The sequence below is a fragment of the Simochromis diagramma genome, unplaced genomic scaffold (assembly GCF_900408965.1).
Source record: "Simochromis diagramma unplaced genomic scaffold, fSimDia1.1 OVJJ01000481.1, whole genome shotgun sequence".
Lineage (NCBI taxonomy): Eukaryota > Metazoa > Chordata > Actinopteri > Cichliformes > Cichlidae > Simochromis > Simochromis diagramma.
In genome coordinates this window covers 876,226-900,585 of record NW_024386898.1, presented here as the reverse complement: position 1 = coordinate 900,585, position 24,360 = coordinate 876,226, and the positions used below count along the sequence as shown (strand labels likewise).

Sequence of the window (24,360 nt, the reverse complement as noted above, 5' to 3'; positions counted from 1 at the left end):
ATAACTTTAACATTTACATAAAGCAGCATATCATGACAAATTTCTAGATTATGACTAGATCTTTGAACTTTAGCGTAACACGCTTGCTCTTTTACGCAACAAATTCCAAGTAATGTGTATATCTACTACCCACAAGTCATAGGCTGCTCTTAAACTTTTCCCCTTGTTGCACAAGTGGAGTTGCAGCAATGCATTACCTTGTAATACACTACCTCCAACACAGGTTATCAGAAAAGCCTGCCGACAATGGCTTTAACAAAAGCAAATACAATGGATAGTGCACGCTGACCATTTCCAGTTCATGTAGTGTTACATCATTTAACTATTTACAACAGATTATAATAAGATTCAGACCTAGTCAGAGGAAAACAGTTTTGTTTTTTCTCTCACTCACTTTGTACCTTCCTGTTATCAATAAACAGTGGTAGACATTCCAGGTAGGAGAGGCTTCTTTCAATGAGACTTCAGCCCTGGTTTTAAAGAGTGAACACTTTGCATAACTCAAAGCCCCAAAATGCACTTATTTTATTTAAATGCAGATTAAGCAGATTGCTTGCTCACTCTGAAAGCTCCGTTTGACTGCACTTTGGGAAATTTGTAACCTCGCGAGCTACTTAAGATATAATGATGATTGAACACGACATTTTGTATTGTGACTTCATGTCTCTCATCAGATTATGTTCCTGAAAAATATATTTTTCCCTTTGGTAATTGTTCTGCACTTCAGAATGCTCCCCACCACTTTTATTCACATGCTGCATTATGGGTTGGCCTGAGCTACCATGCTGCGGCGTATTTTGTAACTGCGATGAAGGGGTCACCCAAATGTTAAATTGAACACTCATGTGCAAATATTGTTTCAGGTGGAAGTTGTGCGGGATGATAAGGCACAGTTCTCTGCTACGGCCGTAGTTACAGTTACACACACAGAGTGATGTCCAGGAAAGCCCCCACTTACATATGGGTAACTTCCTCATGCGCTCTCATCCCTCACAACTCCACCCCACTCTCGCGCACTAAGCCTCGACTCTCCACCCACACTTGAGGACAGAGGGAGGGGGTCTACATCAAAGAAGAGATGTCAGGAGATCAGGATTCTCAGGCACTGGTGTCTGAGTGTCCTGCTGGTTCAACTCCTGTTCGTAAAGAGGTTTCGTGGGAATTACAGTTCTCCCGACATGCAGTCATTAGTTTTACATGCACACTAAGAATATGTTAATGAGAGAAATTAGGTTAGAGGAGGAAATCGGTGCCTTTGCAACTACTGCAGTAATCAGATTTTTGTTTTTGAGGCAGTGCAGGCATAATTTAAACATATAATACTGTGGCCTGTAGAATTCTGTTCATTTTGAGTTGAAACAGTTAAACTGACTGACTAAGCAGCTCTTTTTTTCCCCCCCAAGAGCCTGAATTTGACATAAAATCTTTGTTAAACTATGGAAATTGGTTTCAAGGATGCATCCAAGTTTTGGGTAATCAAGTAACTTAAGAGTCTGTAAACACAGAGAGAAAAAACTGAAGTTTTCCTCGTCACCACAGGACAGGCTGCTAGAAATGCCGATGGTAAGACGAAGTATGCTGTGTTTTCTATGGGTGTTTTAATGATCTCCTCAGGATATGACTGAAGTTAATGAAGTCTTTTCCATGGGTGCTTACCTTTGACCCTGGTCTGAATGCCTCTCACTCCTGTCTGGTCCATTTTACCGTCCTACTCACTCTGGACGCCTTCTGGTTTGACTTTTCTTTCCTCTCATTGTTTTCCCAGGAAGTGGTGAAAACTGCACTGTGTGTGTATGTGTGTTTCGAAAGCATAGCACTCTAGCATTGGTCTTTCTTCTGCAGTTGTTCTGCGGTATGTTACAAGATGGCAGAAGTCTCTCCAAACAAGAGGTTAAAATATTATCTACCACATTTCTAAAAACATGGCATACTAGCTTTTTTATTGTTTGATTTGACCTGTCATAATATTGTTGTGCATTGGATTTCAAAACAATTAAGCAAGGCCATCTTCTTTTTAAGGAAGTACAAATGAAACCTTTTAAAGTCTCTGCTCTGCAGATTTGAGTATTGCACCACTGTGGGCCACAGTTGCCACAAAAAGGGGCCACTTATTCCCAGAGGAGGGACCAGCAAACTGTTTGTGAGAGAGAAACATGAATGTAAGCTTAGCACGAGAGAACCTGGGCAGAGGGCCAAGAGCAACTCTGCGCTGCGCAGGACGTTTCAACATTGGAGCAACAGCTGATGTCTCGGGCCGCGGCGTTGCACTGGTTCCCAACTCCATGTCCAGACATCCCTGTCAAGTTTGTCCTGGGAATTGGCAAGCTCAACTCACCAAGGGAAAGCAGTGAGAACAGTTGTACAGCTAGACAAGTGGCTAAGAGGGCTAAATCAGAGCCTCCAAAAACAGAGTCATGAAAGTGCAAAGAAAGATGCTTGCTTCCTGGTTCCTCATGGACTAAGAGCAGTCAGAGAAAACAAAACGGAGATACAGATCAGCATTCCACAGTGGGTGATAAATGATTTGCTCCTTTGCTATTTAGGGAAAAACACAATATTAGATTTTGTTCCTGATAAAGAAATTCTGCTGTTAAATACAGACATGCTCAACATACCCAATCTGTGTGTTAATGCAATTTCCCATTGGGATTAATGGCAATCTATTTAAAGACTGTTGACTTATTCGTTATTATTACATACCTTATGTGCACCAGACTCTAACGGAACAGTCTTATAAGGCTGGAAACTCTAAAGACAATTTAGTGAGAGTACTATCAGTACCATATGTACTCCTACATTAAAGCTAACACCAGCACGGAGGTCCTCCTTCAAAGAGATGTGCACCAAGTATAGTGTAGTCAGTAGGAAGGACAGTGACATTTTTTTATTTTTTTATTTCGGCTCTGTACTCATGCGCATTGTATCTAAACCAAAAAGACGGCTAGAGCTTAAAGTACAGCAAGCCACGTTAAAGGAATAGTAAATCATTTTCTTAGGTTATTTGATAGGAAAAAAAGACTTCTTTCAAACTATTTATGCCCATTTAACATTTATGCATGCATATTTTCATCATCTCTTTCTCATTATGTCTCCTCACCTCAAGCCTCATCTCCTGAAGTCAGGGCTCCAACACACAAAAAAGTGTGTTAGCATGGTAACAGTACCATGCTAATTTGTGTGGCTAATACATTTTAGGCATCATTAACTGTAAAGGCTTTGCTACCAAATTATCTGCTTTTCATTATGGACAAGTGGATGTAATCCCGTATAGCTCGATGTTGGCAATTGAACATTATAATCACTGTTTTCTTGCAGACCTACAGTGATGGGGGCACATAGCCAGTAAAACAAATCATTATTATACATGCTGAGTGTGCCGCATTTCCAGAACTGCAAGCTCTCGGCTGATAAAGCAATTTGGACAATTCTTTTTTATTAATAAACATGGTCTTATGGGTCTTTTTGGAAGGAGCTTTTTGCTGCAAAGAAGCAGAGTTTAATGCCAGCCTGCGCAACCTAGATAGAGCTGTACAGATTCTATTCACTGACAAAAAGACAACTGGGTTGGTCCCAAGACATTAGTCATCCACTGATGGCTTGTGTAAAAAATCATTTGGCCTGAGGAGCAAGAGTTTTGTACAGAAATAAAGGATATGGTAAGCTGAGCTTCTTTTATCACCCCAAAGAAACATTTTAGTTTCACACAATTAATATTATGTAACTTTTGAAAACAAATAATGTGATGTAATGTGTAAGAAAATATTTAACCAATATGCAGTTTGAGTGAAGAAATGGCTCTTTACAGATCTCACAAATGTCACTACTAAAAGTCACCCTGCAGTTGTGCCCGTTAGATATTTGGGTTTTGTTCTCTTGCAGAGAGATTCTGTTGAATGTTCACAAATCATAGTTACGATGCTAAACATTTTCCAAAACAAATTTTGGTAAGGCTCAATTTATACTAATACATTTGATGGTAAAAAGCATTCCTGAAGGTGAAATTGAAAAGATTGTAGCCTATGGGTAACAATTTCCCCTGATTGTCATTAAAATACTGATTGTAATTGCTTAGTATCACAGTAACTCATAGTAACACACATCCAGTTTCAAAGGCTCTGTGATGAAGTTCACGATTGATGGATTTTAGTCTATATTTATAATGTCAGACTGATTTGATTTGTGTGTTTCATAATCTATGTTGGTATTGTCTTTTCTAATGATGAATGTTATTCTTGATGTGCTGACTCTAGTTGCTAATTATACCGCAGGCACCAACAGAAAGAAACCAGACATGATGCTATCAATCACTGGGTAGTAAACTTAAGAATATACAATAATATCTTGAAGTGTTGACACTGTTTTTGTAGTTTTGCCTCTGTTCACCACCAGATTGGATTCTAATTTAAACAATTAAGATGTGATTGAAGTGGAGACTTTCAGATTTAATTCAGGGGATTTAACAAAGGTATTGCATTAACTGTCTTTTAGTCTGGACCTGTTGTTCTTGAGTGTAATGGGTGGTTTGCACCTTGTTGTAAATGCTCTGTAGTTTCACTCATAAAGCCATTTCTTGATCGTGGACTTTAACAGTGATACACCTACTTTCTTAAATTTTGTAAAGGGTTTGTCATGAAATAATGCAGCAACAGGCTTCATGAACATGGGCATGAAACTAGTTGTAGTTTATTATTTGAAGTAGACGTGTCCAAGTTGTTCCAAGTTTTCTTGATGGGTGACCGTTAGTGTCACTACTGGCAGATTTAAAAAGACGTCCAAAACAGCAGCTTTTCAGAAATATAGACAGCCTCATTTTTAGCCTGATGACAGTGCACATTTGAGATTATCCAGGGACTTCTGAAAGAGCCTTAAGTGCAAGAGGTCATGATTTTCTCAAACTTAGGAAGACATGTAATCCTTTAATTGAAGCGGGAAAAAAAAAACCCCAACCCAAACCCAGACAGTTTGCAGAAAATGTTTTTTTTATATGTCCACACATGAGAGAGAATGTCAAATAAGAAATAATAGGAAGGTGGTGTTAAAGTTTCACATTCACTTTCTTATGAGGACAAAAAGGGTACGAAGAAGATATCAAAGGATGAACTGGCTTGGTCAGCTTCCCAGCACTGTGTGTCTGTTTGCAAAGAACAACTGCATAGCGTGTTAGCCAGGCCCTTGCTTTTAGTCAACAAATTCCTGCCAGATTAGGCAACAAGCTGCTGTTTCTGCACAGCACATCTTACATACCATGAAATCATTCCATGACAAATAGAGCAGAGACCCCAGAAATGGTTTCTGTGCTTGTGCCAAACTGGAAGGTCTTTTAAATTAAAGGAGAATGAATTGTTTCACACTCGATAAATAATTTGGCTTGTTTTAGCGTGCTGTGCCTTAGACCAAGCATAAACTTAAAGTTAGTAGAAAATTGATGGGTATGTGTCCAAGCATATGGAGCCATGTGCAGCACTGTTATCTGCATTAATGGAGTGTGCCCTATTGCTGCAAAATACACTAATCCTGTGTTCAGTTTTTTTTGTTTGTTTTTTTTATTTAAAAAACTTTACTGTGATTCTTCTACTGCATGTGACAGCAGTAAGGCCAGTTGTGGAACTCATCATATGAGGGGCTTTATACTCATGTAGTGTGTCCATTATTTAACCACTTTGTCTCACTATAACATTTGCAGCTGTTTCGTGTAATGATGGGAAATTGAATTTGGTTTGTAATCGGTGTATCAAAGCATGCCGGCATGCACCGTCTCACCAAAATGTGCCCACTGTTAGACAGGTAATAGAACCTTTTATGTTAACTGTCTCTCTGTTTTGGTTTATACAGGTGAAAAATTCAACCTGGTGGCCAATTTTCTGAAGCGACACTCCAGTCTCAGATGTATTGTCAAGCAGGGTAAGTGACCTACATGTTTTCAATAAATCCATCCCCAGTTAAAACTCACAAATAGACCTCTCAAGGGTTTATACTCAGCCAAATTTCCCACAGAATGAGTGAGGCATCTGTGGTCTGCATGTTGATGTTTCTCCCCCTCACTTGTTTTTATGTCCTGTCCCTACCTGATCGGGGTGTTGTTGAGAACAAGCGGCCATTAAGTGGTTCCCTTGAGAGGCTACTGAGAGAGGCAGAGAGAGAAGGATTCCTTAGCTGTCTGTGGAGGGCAGTGAGAATCTATCTCCATGGCTCATCTAATGCCTGTGACCCTTGGCCACCTTTTCATGGGACCAACATGGTTCTCTTCCTGTCAGTAAAGTTAATATCTGCTCCTTGGGGGAGGACCAGGCCTTGGCTGTTGAGGCAACGGTGACCTGTTGCTGGCTGAGATGACGGCTTCTCTCAGCAGGTCCATTACACATCAAATTAGACTCGGTCTCCTGAGGTCAAAGGTTGTGTAATTTGGTCCACTGAGTTGGCAGTACATATGTGGTTAGATCATTAAAAAAAATCAATTAGCTATAAAATGGATGGTGAAAAGTTTTTATCGTGGTTGACGAGACGGCTACAAAAAACGTTCTTAAAAGGAGTTCAAGGCTGAACCACAGTAGGTCTTCTTAAAGCTATGTTACGGTAATTAGTTGGTCAGAATGCAGTGAAATATTCTGATTTAGCTGACTTAAATTTCACTCCACAATGCCAACATTTTAAAGAATAAAGAAGGAAAAGCTGACATTTGGTGGAACAAAGACTGTAAAGTTTGCCCAGGGGTTGGCATTAAAGGAATAGTTACGAGGTCGTTGAGACTAAATTCCTCTTATTTAATATGGTTTGCAAATTCCCTGTCAATCTACTTGTTAGATTTCAAGAAGGCTTTTGGGTTTGCTTTAAATTTTAACTGGGATCGGGGTCCTTCGAAGAAAAGTTAGATTTCCAAACTCCAAGAAGTTCTCTGTCTAAAAGTGTCCTGAGAAATTTTCATTGAAGGTTCCAATTTCGCTTGAAACATTTCATGAGCTCTGAACTTTTTGTTGAGCAATCAAGCAGAACCCAAACCCAACTGAAAACAGCAGATATTATAAATTTAATTATTATTAGTGTCACATGTCATCCGGGCAGAGACCTTTGGAATATAGCTGGACCTGAGTTTCTTGACATTGTTTGGAAAAGCGGCTTAAATGATCTTTCCTTCTGAAGTCAGTGAGACAGTATTATTACTCCCAAGAGCCATTGTTAATGTAAAATTTCCTAATATTTCATGCTGTTTATGCAGCTCATAAAATTCAGTAATTATATATAAACTGCTATTTTCTCCCCGGTCTGAGGGATAGTAAATACTTGGTACTGGTAGATGTAAAAATTAAACATTGACCACAATTCCCTCTGTCTGAGTTTGACTGATAATTAGAGGTGAGCCCACGTTATTAACCAGCAGGGTCTGTGTTGTTTCTCTGCCTGCTCTCAGATTTGCGTGTGTTTCCCGAACGATATGTTGTGTGTGTGAGCCGTCCAGAAGATGCCTCAGCGCACCATAGAAACCCGAGCCTGCCCGCGGTGAGTGCTGTTTATACTCCTCTATTTCCTCTTCCAGTCGCCTGGCAAAAAGTCGTCCATGTGTCTGTGTGTTATTATAGGGATGTGCTGCCAAATTGCACTCTCGCTTATATATGCTTATCCTCTTTATAAGGGGTGGACTCTGAACCTACATGGGCTTTAAGGAGACCTAGTGAGAGGAAAACCAATGATCGTGGGAGGCTGGGTGAAGCGGTGCCAAGTCACGCTTTTTTGAAAAGCTCCTGCTCCCACATTTTTAATTACTTACCTGCAGAACTTTAGTTCTCTCTGTCAGTTTCAAGCATGAGGTTTTGGGGTTTGCATGCTCAAGAGAACCACAACAAAACCCTCTGTCCTGCGGTTGCATGTGCATTGTTTGGGTCTTTAAGAGAGAATTCGGTTAACTTTACTGTCTGCAGTTGAATGCCGCGTGCCTTGATTAATTGGACTCAAATAAAGTTGGGTTCAGTGAGTATTTCCTTGTAGTCTGTGCTGTGTAGACCAAGTTGAACTCTTGTCAGTGCCATAAGACCTACTGCTGTAGTTCTTTTTTTGTCCGCCTGTATTATAATCAGTTGTCCTTTGGTCAGTGTTCATTTGATCTCAAACTCCCCAGAGTATTCTGGGAAAAGCCTGTGGAGCCTCTCACCTTGGCACTCACATCAAGGACAGACATCTCTCCCATCACATCCCATGATCAGTGGCCTGATGTTTTTCTACAGGGTTTTTGCTATTGTTTCCCTTTGAAATGTCTCTGCACTCTCCACAGTTTGGCTTCCAATGAAAGCAGCGATTGTAATATTTTTAGTGGAGCAACATAGTCGTCAGTGAAAAGTTCAGATTGTGTAACCAATTTTCCAGTTCAAGGAGGCACTGTTGTCGATTGCGTTCCTCTCCTCAGGATGTGGTTCTCTGGGCTCATACAGTACAAGCTGAGGGAATTGGAGGGTGGGAGTCTTGTGGTGAAGCTCTCACTAGCTCAACCTCGAGCCCGCTTTGTAAGGGAAAGATACCAGACAGAGAGGCTGAAGTTTTTCACATGACAAAAACAATAATTTGTTTACATCCCTCACTCTGTTCTTATTTGTCAGAAAGGGAGTTTTTGCAGTTTTAATGCTGCCAAGGAAGTCAGAAATCGGAAAGGAAAAAAAAAAGGTTTAGACTGTGAGTCACAACTGATGTAAGGTATAATGTTGCTGTCTATAAATAATGGGGTGTTTGGAGTTCTGTGTCAGAATTGATATCATGTTTAAAAAGGGGTCTTTTATCCCCCAATTCTTGACAGCACAAGACGGGCAGTCTCAAAAAAAATGCCACATTTGTCCGTGTTTAGGGAGGTTTCAGGTTTGTCGTTAGGATTCAGTTTGTGTGACTAGTTGTGCAAAAATCTTCAGCCGCAGTGGAAATGTAGACTCATCAATAAGCAGTTTTCACAAGGTCAGGGGGTTATGTTATGAGGGAGCTAAGGTGACATCACTGAAAGGCAGCTTCTCACTCCCGCATTTGAGTGTACTCTATTTTAATTTTATACAGTTTGTTCACTCTATATTAGTCATATTTTCAACTGACATTTTGGTCAGGAAGCAGAAGCATTTTCCTTCTAAACAGCCACACACGATGAGAGAAAAGGCATGCTATATAAAAAGGTGAGATTCTATTTCTATCAAACAACCTTCCCAGGAAGGGATTAGCAGTGTAATATGCAAACTATGGGAAAGAGCAAACTAAAGGGGGGAAAAAAAGGCCAACTCCAGCTGTTTTGGTTTCAGATGGTCATTTGCTGCAGAAACAACCATGATTGTCCAGTTTGAAATGCTTGATTCAAATGTTACTGGGGCAGAGAGTGTTCAAGCATCCGGCAAATGTTTTGGTTCAGACATACTGAGTGCCATGTCTGGGATAAATGCTGAAATCCTATCAGCCTAATTGACTCTGTTTGTTAGGCACCTAGAATCCACTGTTGCTATGTAGAGGTTGGGCAATTGATGCTGCTTTGTTTTCATGTGATAATGGAAAAAAGGCATACGCAGAGGATTTGAAGATTTACGTCCCTTCCCTTCATAAAAGCTTGCTCCTATTGTGAGTCAGCACCAACACCGAAGAGGGCAGCATGGGAAGGAAGATCTAGTGTTTATAATTGCGGCCGTTGTTTTTTAGTCAGGCACAGAGTGGGCAGCTGAGGTGAGTGGCGTGCTGGGCTGCAGAAGTTTGGATCAAAGGCAGAACAGATGTGTTTCCAGTCTCCCCCCCTCCCCTCCTCTTTTGAGCTCTGGACAAGCTTGTGTGTTTACTCGTGACCTCAGCACGCCTCTGTTCTTCAGAGCTCACAACAGCTAACAGCAGTCCGTTCCCAAGCGTCCAGTGTCTACTGACCTCCTCTACACCTAGGCCGAATGCACGACTATGATCTCTTGCAGGTCCTCATTCCAGCCCATCTTAAACTGCTTTAAATGATTTACATGAAGTGTGTTCAGTTAACCACTTGTCTCAGTCCTTTGATATGGGTGGATCCAGAAACTCTTGTTTGGGGATAAGAACTGTCCCCTATTTTAGACATGTGCCCATGCATGTTTGTTGACTTTGTTGCAGAGAAGATGTGGTGAGCCTACACAAACAGGGCATGCTTGCCCTGTGGGAGCAGGGTGGGTGCATGATGAGGAGTGGAATTTGTGCACTGCATTCACGAACATCTCTGCAGGAGGTTTTTCATCCTCTGACAGTTAAATACTCTTGTTGTTTCTTGGTGCCAGTTTGAGGACTTTGTATACTTAGATGTGTCATCAAAACAAAAAAAGTTCCAGTGGAAAGAATAATTCATTTTTTATAATATGAGTGCTGTGAGGGCTTCAAGCATTTCAAGCTACCACAGATTTCAAGTTGAGACACTATTATTTTGTGACAGATGAGTGGAAAACTGCTTTATGGGATTGCATCTCACTGGTTTTGTATATGTTAGGTGAGGTACAAAGATATTAAAGTAATCCCAGAACAAACAATCTGACTTCCACTGTGGCACATGAAAGTTGATGGTTCATCGGAGCCTCCCATGCTGACTTGTTAGATTTTTTTATTTGAAGTTTTTATGTTTTAACTTCCATGCTTAAAAGCTTTTGGAAAAAGATTAACTGAAAAATGCTCTTTTTCTACAAAGCAAAATTCTTAAAGTAGTATTTAGATGATTGTGCATGTGTATTTGTGCAGACTATATACAAAAAAGCTGTAGTGTTTATAAATATGGCATTGTATATCAATAAGCATTGTCTTTAAACACCAAGAGAAGGTTTGTCATCCTTTGCAGCAACATTTTAAACAGCTCAGAGACCTTTTGGCCATATCGCTGCATTACTTTTGAGTGCAGCTGCATTAAAAGATAACCAACATAATCTGTGTTCTACCTTATCTTGGACGGCTTAGAGGTTGTTGCCTGTATTTTATGGAGGCTGTTGCTGGTTATCCTTTTGAAGTTTTTTTCCAGGAGTCATTCAGAGTTGGGGCAAGTGCTGAGAATCTGTCCTGGTAGCCTTTTAAACCAAATGAATCATTCTCTCTGCTATCCTTGCCCTTTTGCCAGGCTTATCGCTGTAATCTGACATCCAGATGTGCTGTTTTGTTGCAGCTCCTGTGGCGAGGCTGTGTTGTTTTGGAAGCTCTGGGGCCAGGGAGGGCACTGTTGGTCTGCTCTACATGTTGTATCACAAGGAGCATTTTTCAGCTTTGTGTGGGGGCGAGCAGACTGGCTGGCGGTGGGGGGGTTAAATCCTTTTTTTTCTCTCAGAGAGAGGTGGTAGCAACGGCGGGTAGACGTTCTTATTTACCACCATCCCTCCCTCCTTTTTCATGGGACTCTCTCCAGCTATTTAGAGTTTGCATCATTCCTTACAAGATTAGGCCACCTCGGTTCCCACACAATTCTTACCGTTTTATCCACATAGCTTGTGATAATTATAAGGTTATTTAATCCATCTGATTTCTTCTGTAGTTGCTATATACAGAATCTCCAACCTCTAGACCCCTGCTGAAAATAATTTATGCACAATCTCTCTCGCTCTCTCTGTTTATCTATCTTTTCTCTACTTGCTATCTATATCCAGCCTCTTCCTCTCTTCATGCTTCTTCCTTTCTCTGACTCTCCTCTTTCACTCTCTTGCTCTTTTGAAGTCGTGCCGACAGGAACAGAAAGGCACTAAACTTTCCCAGAGAGCCTCCCTTTAGCTCCTTGTTGATTTTTCTTTCAAGTTCATTTTCAAACGGCATTTATTCATATTAAACAGGCTAGAATACATATCAAGGCATTACAATGCAAACGATAGCACCCACATTTTTCTCAGAATTGTTGTTGTTGTTGGGGTGGGTGTGTGAGTGTGGAGGCGAAATGAGAGTTTGTATGTGTGTCACTGTCCCAAATCCATGTTGAAGGTTAGCTGTAGCTCTGGGTATGAGAGAAAAAGTCTAAAGACCAGAGCTCTGCCCACACTGTAGCATGACTCCATCTCGACACAAAGAGGAGCCTGTGTGGAACTTCCTGTGTGAGGATTCTTGCGTTTGTGGGCATGCTGGAGAGACTGTTGAGGTCAGGCAGTGTGACTCTGAGGGGGTGCCTTTGCTTTTGTTGTGCTCCACTCTCTTTTTTTTCTCTTATACACTCTGTAGTATCTTGTCTCTTGTATTTCGCCAGCTCCGCCTCCTTCCCTGCTGCCCGGCCTCCCCTCCCTCTGTCTGGCCTCTTTATTCCCGTCTACCACACCACAGACCAGAGTTGCTAGGTCTCAACACCCAGCGCAAAGCCACAATGCCCCAGCTTGCCCTCGCAGCTCGGGTCAATCACTCCATTTCCCCCTTGCGTGTCGGGTCACATGTTGTCACTAGTATCGTGACGTGCGGGGGAGGACATTTATGATATTTCTCTCAGTTTTCACAACATCTGCAGGATGCCAGAGCTTACCGCACTGGCTTTCCCCATCTTAGAGTGCACATTGATCATTTTACCAACCAGTTTATATAATAGCAATGATCTGAAAAATGGCTGATGTTGAATAAACATAGCGGCCACGACCTTGAATTTTCCCAGATTTAATTTCTGTCCAGTTGTTGTTTCCCGTTTGCAAAAACCAATAAAGTTTAGCGGCGTGAAGCTGTGGATAGCGGTCTCAGCCACGTTGATCCAAAGAGCGATAGCTTCAAAAGTATTGGATGGTTTGCTATGAGCTTGGGCATAGCATAGCGCAGTGGCCAGAGAATAGATCCTGATTATTAATAAATCCTATTTTTGGTGATCCCTTAAATCTTGTGCCGCCACTAGATCAAATTTTTCACTTGTCAGTGAAATAGCTCAACTTTTATTACACAGAAATACACTAGAGGATAAAGCTAAACCACTGTGGCGATCCCCTAACTTTTTGCTGTCAGGTTGATATGAATGTTTTTGAGTGAAATATCTCAACAGATAATTTAGCAGGCATGAAACTTGTCCCATCTTCTCCTTTAAACTATAAACTCGCTACCAGCACCCAGGAAAGTACTACTCAATACCATGGGGTTAAAAACATAAAAACAAAAAAACAAGATCACGTTCTTTTCCTGTCAAATTTACACTGTCCATTAACATTACAGACAGGCAGAACTTATGTTTGCTGCCTAGCTCCAACATTAACATGATCATTTTATTATTAGCCATAACCTCTACCTTACAGAAATGGCTATTGCTAATTGTTAAAAAGCTAATGTTAGCATGTGTTCCAGCCAGGTTAATATTTATTACTGTTTTAAAAAAAAAATCTTGCTGGAACAGGAGCTTTACTTACCTCACAAAAATATTCCTAAAGACCAGGGTGTCTGTCTTACATTTCCTTTGCCAGGGTTGTGGTGCTACTGTTTACATCTTCAGCTGCTAATGAGGGGAAGGCCTTTCTGCCCACCAATCTGCAGCATTCCTGTGCAAAGCTATCTGCCAACTGTAGGAAGTGAAGACGGCACTGCTGGTGTCAATAGTGAAATATTTAGTGATCTGTCAAGAGACCTAAAAACAAAACAGTCAAAGAAACATAGGTTAAAATGACAAGCTTTATTTCCTGACTTTTGAACTTTAAAATTGGGTCATCAGATGGATTCCTATTTAATTCTGTAGCCTAAAAATGCACACGCCAACCTTAAAAGGATTGCAAATACATCAAATGTGCATATCACTGCAAAACCTACAATGTATGCAAACACATAATAAAATCATTCTTACAAACCCACAAGGTAAAATTGAGGCCCATTATAAATTTCCAGACAGACACCTCACCCAACCACATATGCATTAGGATCTAATTCAGTTCAACTGAATTTTATTTATATACCATCAAATCACAACAGCAGTTACTTCAAGTCACTTGTAAGGTAAAGACCCTACAATAATAGAGAGAAAACCCTAGAAAAGATCGAACAACTCACCCCATCTCTCTTTGCCTTCATTGGCAGCAGCCCTAAACAGCTGCAAACAACCTCGTTCACCTTGAGGTAAGTGCAGATACACCATATAATGTTCTGTGCCTTGCTTACACACACGTCAAATGCCCATTGTTTGCTTCTGTGAAGTCCCACAGTCTGACCGCCTGTGATATCAGTCATTCCTGTTGGACGAGTGACAATGAGTTCAGGGTTCATTCCAGTCACATATAATGCAGTTGCAAATGGACGTCTAATCCAAAAGTAATTTTTAGTATCAGTTAGTATCTAAGTATCAATTTCGTTGACAACCCAACTTGGTTGGTATGCCGCTTAGGTAACTACTGTGCTGAAAAAAAAGTAGCTTTTTCAGTTTTATACAAAGATTACTTGTAAGTATCAGTTCTGGCAACATCCCCATTCTAGACCATGAGCTGATATAAATGCCTTTGTACAGCTTCAGACCTTTAGAAGTTCTAGTATACAAAATATAATATAATATACTGCTTCTCCAGATAAAAACTAGCAGACATGCTCATTTTCTAAACCATTGCTAGTCTACTATTCCACCAATTTTTTTTGATTTGATTAATTTATGATGAATTGACAGTGCTTCAGCCTTTGAAGTTCTGCTCAATTTGCCACCAGCGTCTCTTGTTCTCATAAATCCAGAGTCTGTTCTGGGGCAGCCAAGGAAAAGACCCCATGATTAACCGTCATTAGTGGCCTGTTGAGGGCACACGTTGGTGAGATCCAATTTTCAGCTTGTTCCTCGTTCTGCCTCAGAGGTTTCCCTTAGTATGTGGATATTTTGAACTTTCACCCCAGAGTTCTAGCAAATAAGACTTGCTTTTCAGAGACACTTAGGGGTGTAGCAGAATTACAGATGAAAGTTTTAGACACATAAGGACGTAGAAGAAGCGCTCGGCACTCATCCTGCTTTGATCAGTTACAGTTTCATGGCTAAAAGTAAAGAAGGTTTTTTTCCCCTTCAGTCTGTTTACATTTGCAGCTGTCCCATAACATGCTTTTTACACCTTTTTTTAAAAAAATATTTTCTCTCCCACGCAATGCTGCCCTTGCGTCACATTTTTTCTCTATTACTGAATCTTCGTTATTCGCTGTTTTAACTTGTCAATATGGTCACCGTTTCGTAACTCTGCCTAAGGCTGAGAGCATTATTTTAAACCTCAGGTAGTGTAGGCTGAACAATTGTCACGCCATAATGAGCCAGTGATTCATTTCAAACTTTGAGGTGGAGGATTTGGGGAGTTTACGGTGGGTGCGGGGGGGCAGCTGCTACTCTCTCTGAAGGCCCTTTCATCTTTCATGTTGGGCAGCATCATAGTTTAAATAATAAGGTGACTACATTGATTGAACTTCAGACAATCTGACATGAACTCTTTTTAGTTTTTAGTCTAATGGATTTAATGAAGGTGTTCAGTGAAGGATGATGACAGCACTGTGAGGCGAAATGTTTCCAGGGTATGCCAGTAATAATATTTGTGTTTACACTGATTCTGTTTGTCCTCTTTAGACTGAGCTGTGCGAACAAAGCAGATCGGAATATTTTTCCAGTGTGGGAGAAACCCAAGAGCCTTTAAACAGCCCCACGAAAACAAAGACTGTGCTTCAAAAGATGTAAGTATGATCTAATGCAGAACTTTCCAACCCCACCAGTCAGAGAGGACACTCAAGTATCTGTTTATATCCTTTATACCCATTTTTTTTCTTTCTCAGAGCCAAACAAGCCAGTGTCCAGCAAGTCCTTTGTGGTTCCACTATGGCAGAGCAGCAGATTGACCAGAGAGTCTGTGCTGAAAACCAGAAACCGGAACTTCAAGTTGTCAAGTCAGAATCAGGCTCAGTGAGTCTGTCCAGATCTGAACAGAAGGTCCTGTCAGAGGCAAACCACAAGGTGCCTTGCTCCAGTGCATTAACTGTAGCAGGAGCTCTAATTGGGACTACTCAAAAGCAGGAGCGGCATGCTGAGAACGATCTTCCAGACTGTATCAACCTAAATGGGACCTCAGCAGGTTTCTGCCAAAATGAAATCAGTCAGGAGACCAGCACGAGCAAGAGGTGCAAGCTGAGTGATGCTGGGGAAGACCCTCACCCACACGGGGCCAAGAGGACGTGCCTTGGAAGACCTCCAGCCCTAATGCAAACTTACTCTGCACAAACATCCAAGCACGACCTCCTTCTTCTGCCACCCCTTCCTCCACTTGAAGCCAAGGCAGAGTCCCAGGCTTCCCCTGTCTCAGAGTGCAAGAAAACCACACTGGAAGTAGAGCTGCTTACTCCAGGGAAACGAGCCCAAAGGCTCTCCCTCACAAGCAATAACACGGCACAGACAAACCAAAACAGGCTGGCCGCAAGTCTGAGGAGCCTATCTGTCAAGCCTGCATCCTCAGGCTCCTCTATTGGTTCCAGATCCACACTCGGAGAGGAGTGGAGTGAAAATGTGCCCAGAACCTCTAGATTACGACGACTGAAGAGGTCCTGAGGGGGAGAGAGAGAGACAGGCTACAGTAAAGATGCCTGACGCCACAGAAATAGAGATGAGACTCTGTCAGACTACATGCTTCCCCCATACTGTCCATGTGGTCTGCTCAGATGACTTGCATTTGTGCTTGTGTCACTTTTTACTGCGATATCTGTTCTTTTCACATATGCTGCACACGCACAGATCAAATGCTGAACACATTATGGCAACTGATACATGTGCATTTGAGTTATGCTTTGTCAAATACTTGAAACTGATCTCTGCCTCCACCCATAAGTAGTGGTGGTCAAGAGCGGCTCGCAAATGAAAGTCAAAAACCTTTAATTGGAGTTAAGATTTGGTTTTGTGTTAAAGATTGGGGATTTCAGACAGGCAGGAGCCATGCAGTACGTCATGGCTTTCAGACTCAAATACTGGCTCCTACGTGTCTCAAAACTGTCCAGTTTACCCGCCGAAGCTCGAGCATGATTGATTGCTGTTTCCAGGTTTATTTCATCACCCCATTCTCAAAAAAAGTGTTTTTGTAGCTAGATATTTTTCATATACCAGTTAGTTGCTAAGCACCTGAAAACAAATCTATAAGTGGAAACATACTGTGCTGCTTTTTTTTTAACCTAAACCAACTAAATGCAGGAAGGTGATCAGTTTTCAAATCAGAGGTTGAACAACAGCTGCTGTCACCAGCCCGCCGCTTGGTATAGGTCCTTAAGTCTGTCCACTGGCCCGAGCCCAGAGAGAGAGCCTACCGTCAGCTTCGTTTACAACCCAGTATTTCTATTTCACAACAAAATGTTGACTGAAAATTTTACTCCTGTTTTATTTTACTGGAAAGACATTTCGATATAAATAAATTTTTCCCTCAGTCAAAACAAAACAAAAAAAAGCCCCATTTGAATCATTGTGTAAAATTCACAGAGAATTTTGGGAAAGCAGCCGGCACAGATCTCATTGCATTGTTTTCCTCTCACAGAGTCCAAACCAAATGCTGCTTGTGGCAGTTCGACAGTGGGGTCTGTCCAAAAATTGGGAAAAAAAAAAAAAAGTATTAGTGGTTACAACCTGAGTGTCACGACTAGGAGCCAGTTCAGCTATCAGCTATTAGTCCCAACATGTTGAGGATCTTTCTCAAGGGGTGTTGTAATCTCTCGTCTTTGTTTTAATTCTGGCAAGAAGAGTTTGCCCAAAAAAATAAAGAAAGAACATAATAAATCACTTTTACTCCACAGCTTAGGCTTCTCCAGCCCAACTTTTTTTTTTTTTTTTTTTTAAAAAGAGCTTGCTACAGTATCTTAACCAGACCATAAAGGGCTACAATATCTGAGCGTTATGAGTACTGCGTCTCCAGGACTCGACTAGGAAACCATTAGCTGTAGTTCCCACGCCACGAGAGATCTTTAATATGCTCCAACACGTTTGGCTCAATGCATCAGACTCGTCACTCTCTCTCCAGAACAGAGACAACTTTAATTCTCGTTTCATACAAAATATTTAATAAATATGACTTTCAAAAATATATTGCCAGATCAACACATAATTCTCAAGTTCATAACACAAAGTCAAAAAAAGAAAAGGGACAAAGTGTTGCCACGATCTCAAAGGGTTAACAAATGAGATAAAACATGTTTGTCTTTAAGAGCCTCAATTTTTAAAAAGAAACAAAATGTGCACAGAAACAAAGCGGACTCTTGCAGAGCAAGGCAGTGTATTTATCTGATACTACAGTGTTCCCATTGCTCCCCTACTGTTCAAGTACTCACAGTCTAGCTTATGATATTATGCTGACTAAAGCAGATGGGAATTCTGGCGTGTCATACTGATGTGACTTGCCTTGCAACTTGGTTGATTTCGACAGCCTTTGAAATACGTCTGGGTTAAACTGAAGCTGCTGAAGAATTTTTGTTCCCTTAAGTATTTATCCATTAGTGGCAAGCAATGTGTCTGCCACCATGTCCAACCCTTGCAGCAGCCGTGATCTTTTGTTGTCCTAACCTCACTTGTCTACAATTAAGGTCCTGGCAACAAATAATGAAATGTCCAACGTGTGTATGGGAGGGAAACAAAAATGAAGTGTTTCTTTCAGGGCCAAAGCACCCATCTTTTGTCTTCTCTGAAATTTGGCTTTTATTGAATGCATTGGAAACAAAACAAAACAAAAAAAACCTTGAAAGAAATGGTAGGCTTCCACAGCTATCAAAACCTTCAAACTAAACTGGAACGTATAAATAAAAAGGAATGATATCTTAAGGCTCTTGATTATTAAGTTAATAAATCAAATATACACAATGATTAATAAAAAAAAAATGTACATATCTACACGTTCTAAATTGTCACATAAATTCTTCATATTGACAGCAACTGCTGACATCGAACCCCTTTCATCTCCCTCCCCACCCAACCCTAAAAATAAAAATAAATAATAAAGTTGATCTTTTTTTTTTTTTTTTTTTTTTTTGTGTCTCATTTGACAGTTGCTGAAGTCTAAAGCTGAAAAAGCACTTTCTCCAAATAGAACTAGAAAAAATTCAAACACATACTAAAAATAATTAGCTCTAGTGTTGAACACGTCGGGTAGTTTAAACTCATTGTACAACAATTACACCAGGAGCCCCTTAAATGTGTCCGCTAAAAAAAAAAAAAAAGAAAAAAAAAAAAAAAAAGAAACGGGGAAATGAAATGCATAGGAGGACACGTTTGCAACTAGTTCTACAGTGAAATGTATACCAGTGCTTTGTGTTTCCAGCCAACCAAAGCAACTGTCACTGCCAGTGTAAGCCAGCTTGTCAAAACTTAAATTAGCACGGGGAAATATCTGAAAATACTGAGGGGGAGGAGGGGGGTCACAACTGACATGACTATTTACACATGCCAAAGCTCCCCCAGTTTCACCCACCACCTGGGTGTGAAGGCGTAAGGCTAGGTTGCACAGCAACACAGCTGTCTGCTATACAATGTAGTCCATCCTGTTTATGCTGTTTGCTGTCTCCAAGTCTCTATTGTCCTGTTTGTTAGTCCAATTAGCGTGCTTGGATGTTGAGTTGGGATTGGAGATGGTCGCCTTCTCGTCCCTCTCCACCAGTGTGTATGCTGGCTGTTTGGCAAAGCGGCCCTTCTGCAAGTGCCTCTCCTTGTCGTCCTCATCTCCCTCGGGATGATTTGTCCTTATTTTGGCAATGATGGAGTTCTTATTTTCATAGTCTTTAATGGCCACTGTGAGGCCCACGTGCTTCTCTATAGGGTTCTTGATCTGGTTAAGCTGCTCCCGGACGTTGTTGGTCGTGTTGTCCTCCGAGCTGGTCGCTGATGTCCCGTTGTGGTTGCTCTGTTTCCGCCGCCGGCGCATGCACCACAGCAAAATGGAGACCAGCACGAGGACCCAGATGACAATGAAAATGGAGCTGAGAAGGGGCACTAGGTAATCTGGTAGAAGAAAACAATGACAAGTCAGAAAGAGACCACAAATAAAAAAGAATTGACTCAAACGGTGAATAGTAGGATTTCTGTATTAATGCATCAAGCTAGCTCAGTCATTAATGCGCTTTTGCCAGAACAACCTGACCTCCAAGCCTGGAGCTGAAGAGGAGGCTGTTTCTACTTGGCTGTGGCAGCAGTCTGCTGTCACCGTACTGATGAATGGTGAACACAAGTGGGAGTCTGACTAAAAGTCCAGCCAGTTGTACCGCGAGCCAATCTAAAGCCATGTAGCCAAGCAGCTCTGCTCTTTCCATTGAAGATCCTGGCTAGATTCTTTTTAAGCTCCATCACAACTGCCATGAGTCGTGTGGGAGGTTAAGGAATCAGTTTACATATACATGGAATGTTTTTTCTTTGGTGTGCAGCTATGTTGTCACTTTTAGGGCTTGGCTCTATCTCATGATCTGATCTTTAGAGAGAAAAAATTGAAAAAAATCCTCCCACCCATTTCAGCACATGCAGGTGTGTGCAAGTGTGGAAAACTTCATAATCAAACAAATAGTTTCAGTTCATACCAGTTTTGCTGGGGCTTGGCACACGCACTTCTGCGATGGCGGAGATGATCGTGTTGTTCCCGTTATGCTTGCTAACCAGATCAATTATCCTTTCTGTGATCTTTTTAACGGGGCTCCCGTCCAAGCGGTGGTCGTCAGTCGACTGAAGGCAAAGAATAAAGCGAGGTGTGAAATTTAAGTGTTTAGTTGTTGTAAACTGAAGCCACAGAAACTCAACCCTACGTCCATAACACATCCTACCGCAGCTGCAAGAACTCTACGATGCAGGTTATGAATCAAAAGCATTTTTTTGTGTGTGCTTTGATGGAAGCAGCCAAACATGGCAGAGTGAGTGGAAGGAAGTACTCACGATGCAGACGTGGATCTCGTTGCTGGCTGAGAATGAGGGGTCACAGGTTATGGACACAGAATGCTCCAAGGAGAAATTCTTGACCACGTATAAGCTCCTCAGCTGCTTACATACTCCTTCCACAGTCAAGCCCTGGACCTGAAGGGAATGAAGCAAATGTTAACAAACACAGGAAAAAAAAAAAGGGAGGAAAAAAGGGCAATCAAGAAGAAGAAGAAAAAAAAAGAAGAGCCAAGGCTGCATTTTGGCAGCATGTTCCAACATCCTATCCACCTAATTTAGATTAAAGACCGCAAACTCATATGCTTGTCACTATCTGCTGTCATGCTTGTTAGGCAACTGGCAAGTGATCATTCTATGTGGTGACAGAGTCGCCAGTGGTCCTGTTCAGCTCAAAATCCATATCATCCTGAAATTAATCTCCCCATGTGGTTGGTTTAAGATTGGGATTGGCAGAAGCTAAAAAGTCATGAATGCCTCAGTCTCAGGAACAAAACTTGTATGCAGACAAGGCTCCGAGAGAAATATTCCCCCCACTCCTTCATGGAGCACATTTAAATACATGGCTGAATTGTTAAGGAGTCTTTCTGCCCTGGAGGAATGGGTAATCTTTCACAGTTTGCTGCTCCCATTCATTTAAGACTGCTGGTGGAGGGGAGGGATTGAAAACGAGCCCAAAACCTGTTAAATTCAATCTCTTCCTCCCTGGTGCCTAGGTAACTCACTCGAGGCATGATCTCCTTGTTGAAGGTGAAGGTGATGTTGGCGCAGCTGTTGTCCTGGTAAGTGGAGCTGGGGTGGCATTTGGTGGGGGGCTGGGGAGGGTCGGAGTGCCAGCACTCTCCCAGCTCAATGCAGGGCTTCACAAAGCAGTGGCCCTCCCTGAGGGGGATGCAGCTCTGGCCTGATGGGCACTCGCCTCGGCCCTTGGCACCCAGTTTGCATGACATCGGGCCACACCACATCTGGAGAGGAAAAACACAGGAGTATTGATACATTTATATTATACTGAGTACGCTATACAGTAGAAAACACTTTCAAACTGTCACTGCCGTATCCCCAGATACATCTGCATAACTGTGGAGAGATTTGTATTTCATTTACTACTCTGGGCCTCCAGAGGATGAGTCACACTGTACGAATGTCTAAAAACAAAAAACTGGACCAGTGGTAACAGCTGTCCAAAGATTGATTTGTCTCCACTGCATGTCAGAGATCGTTATGTATCACAAACAAACAATACTGTGATGTCAGGCCAAGTTTTAAATCCATCTCCCAGATCTTTTTCAATCCTATGATGCATTTTCTTGCCGAGGTGAGCTCCACTAGTAAGCCAGCAATGTTCATCTAGCGGTTAGACAGCCATGATGATGACAGCACTACTGTCTAACTCACCCAATCGTCCCTTAGTGGGAACCGGTGTGTGTGTGTTCGTGTTCTAATCAACTAACTGCATCACGAAATTGGCACTCCCGAGCCAACTCCACCCAGTGACACATAATGTCGTGGCCCTGCCTACACCTTCTCATGGAAAACAAGGCACCAAACATCAAAGCGATCCATTTTGTGCAGTTCTCCGCAGCACTTCTTCCATTCGGAAGCATGACTTAGACTTCACAGGTGTGCCGAGCATTCATAAATACTTTACCTTTGTGCACACAACTTTCCCATTGGAACAGTGGCAAGTGTTGCAGTCTTCATCCCATTTCACTCCATCAGGGGTGACGTGTCCATTAACTGAGCAAGGTTTTCTTGTAACTGTGTAAAAGCAGTCACATTGTTAGAAATATTTTCAATTATTATTTTTTTTCCCCTTCATTTTCATATTTGTTGGGGGTTGTTTTCCCCATCATGTGGAGGCTGCTACCTTCTTGGCAGTGGGATCCAGTCCTGTCTGGTGGGCATAGGCAGCGATATCCATTGATCTCATCCACGCAGGTAGAGCCCAAGGCACATGGAGAGGACTGGCACTCATTAATATCTGCCACAGAGGAGAGAAGCCAGGGGTAAGAATTGGTTCCTTTGTGGCATAAAGAGCACAGCAACACAGCATTCAAATATTTCACTCTGCACACAAGTCTAATTGCTAGGCTAAACTCACGAAGGCTGTGCATCATTTGAACAGTACATACTAACCAGTTAATAATAATGATTACTTAGAAAAAAACCAAACAAACAAGCAAACATGCTTTATGCCAGCCCTGGTCTTATTAGGCAGCATCATTAGCAGGTATGCAGGAGCTAAAGGCTGGACTTAGGCGAACAAAGGGTTTGCAATGGGAAAGAATGTGGCCATCTGAAAGCCTTTAAGAGGGAAAACAATCTGTGTAATCAGTGTCAGAGAGCATGGCTGATTAGCCGTTGGCCTGCTAAGCTGGTTTCCCCCAGGGAAAGCAGCGAGGCTTGGTGGAGTGACACCAAAATGGCTCAGCCTGGCCTGAAGCCCAATGAAAAGATAATTGGCTGACTAGACCTTCCATTTGGAGTGACTGATGGTCCCAGGGCATGCTCTAACTGACTGCTCAAACTGCGATCAGGGGGACGTTCTGGAGGCAGGGTTAATACTCACTGATCCGACAGTCTGGGCCAGCGAAGCCTGGGGCGCACTCGCAGCGGTACCAGTTATCCCCATCGACACAAGTTCCACTGTTGTAGCTGGAAAAAAAAAGAGAGAGAGGGCAGGGGGATCATTTCAGTCTGGAATTTTCTCACCAGTCAACTGAACAATTTCTCAAAGATAATTAAAGCAATCATTCCTATTCTTTGTTTTGGACAAGTGTGCTTGGGTTAGGGAGTTCACTAAACAGAGTTAACTGACTGCATCCCAGGAATGACAGGGGCAGGGTGTATGCCTGGTTCCCAGCAGAGAGTGAAAGCGTCGCAGGTGAGAAACTATCACACGAGGAGGAGCAGCTTGTTTACATTTGTCTAAATCTGCAGGAAATGTTTGGCTTCCACTTACCATGGGTGTGGACTGCAGTCGTTGGTATCTGAAAGAGACAAAAAAAATAGAATGGGGAGGGAGAGAGACGAGAGCAGTGAGCATGTTGATTGTTCTCATGTTTTGTGCACATGACAGCAAGAGCACGTCTGAGCTTGCGTGTGCAGAGGCGTGTTGGGCCGGTCGAGCCCGGACTCAGCGCTGCCTGATCACGATGCCTTACTAACAACACCGAGTCGACTCTCACCCTCAAAAATGCAACCCACCTCCCCACCCACCCCTTGGCAACACCCATAATTCCATCCCGAACTTCTCCCTCCCGTCCAAAAAAGTTTCAAGAGGAATTCATGTTTTAGAGTGCATGCATACATGGCAGGGATCCCAGAAAAAAGGGAGATGGATATATATATATATATATATAAATAAAATCAGGGAAGTGGAGGAGGAGAGCTCTAGAACAAGCAGACATGTCACTGTTTGGACAGGAATGCAACGAATGAGAGGGGAGAAAGGGGCGCGTGTTGAGCTAGCAGAAAGGGGGAGAAACATCTGTCTCCACTTTCCTGAGCCCTTTTCTCCCTCCTCCTTTGCTTTCTCCTCTCATGGCCGACAGCAGCCAGGGAGAGAAGAAAGAGAAGAGGAAGGAGGGGGAGAGGAG

The 24,360-nt window shown here is 42.1% G+C and overlaps 2 protein-coding genes across 4 annotated transcripts in view; one reads left to right on the top strand and one right to left on the bottom strand.

Moving 5' to 3' along the window:
- LOC120735174 (SLX4 interacting protein) overlaps positions 1 to 19,083 on the top strand; it is a 34,716-nt gene extending 15,633 nt beyond the window's left edge. For both annotated transcript variants that reach the window (XM_040034353.1, XM_040034354.1), the window contains 4 exons: positions 5,833 to 5,901; positions 7,406 to 7,494; positions 15,458 to 15,561; positions 15,661 to 19,083. In XM_040034353.1, the coding sequence (XP_039890287.1) occupies positions 5,833 to 5,901; positions 7,406 to 7,494; positions 15,458 to 15,561; positions 15,661 to 16,426 (1,028 nt within the window). In that variant the 3' untranslated portion in view covers positions 16,427 to 19,083. The remainder of the gene's footprint in view (positions 1 to 5,832; positions 5,902 to 7,405; positions 7,495 to 15,457; positions 15,562 to 15,660) is intronic.
- Positions 18,880 to 24,360, bottom strand: part of jag1b (jagged canonical Notch ligand 1b) — a 25,689-nt gene continuing 20,208 nt past the window's right edge. For both annotated transcript variants that reach the window (XM_040034350.1, XM_040034351.1), the window contains 8 exons: positions 23,724 to 23,751; positions 23,331 to 23,416; positions 22,629 to 22,742; positions 22,410 to 22,519; positions 21,487 to 21,726; positions 20,762 to 20,899; positions 20,413 to 20,554; positions 18,880 to 19,843 (listed from right to left, as the gene is read on the bottom strand). In XM_040034350.1, coding sequence (XP_039890284.1) covers positions 19,368 to 19,843; positions 20,413 to 20,554; positions 20,762 to 20,899; positions 21,487 to 21,726; positions 22,410 to 22,519; positions 22,629 to 22,742; positions 23,331 to 23,416; positions 23,724 to 23,751 — 1,334 coding nt within the window. In that variant the 3' untranslated portion in view covers positions 18,880 to 19,367. The remainder of the gene's footprint in view (positions 19,844 to 20,412; positions 20,555 to 20,761; positions 20,900 to 21,486; positions 21,727 to 22,409; positions 22,520 to 22,628; positions 22,743 to 23,330; positions 23,417 to 23,723; positions 23,752 to 24,360) is intronic.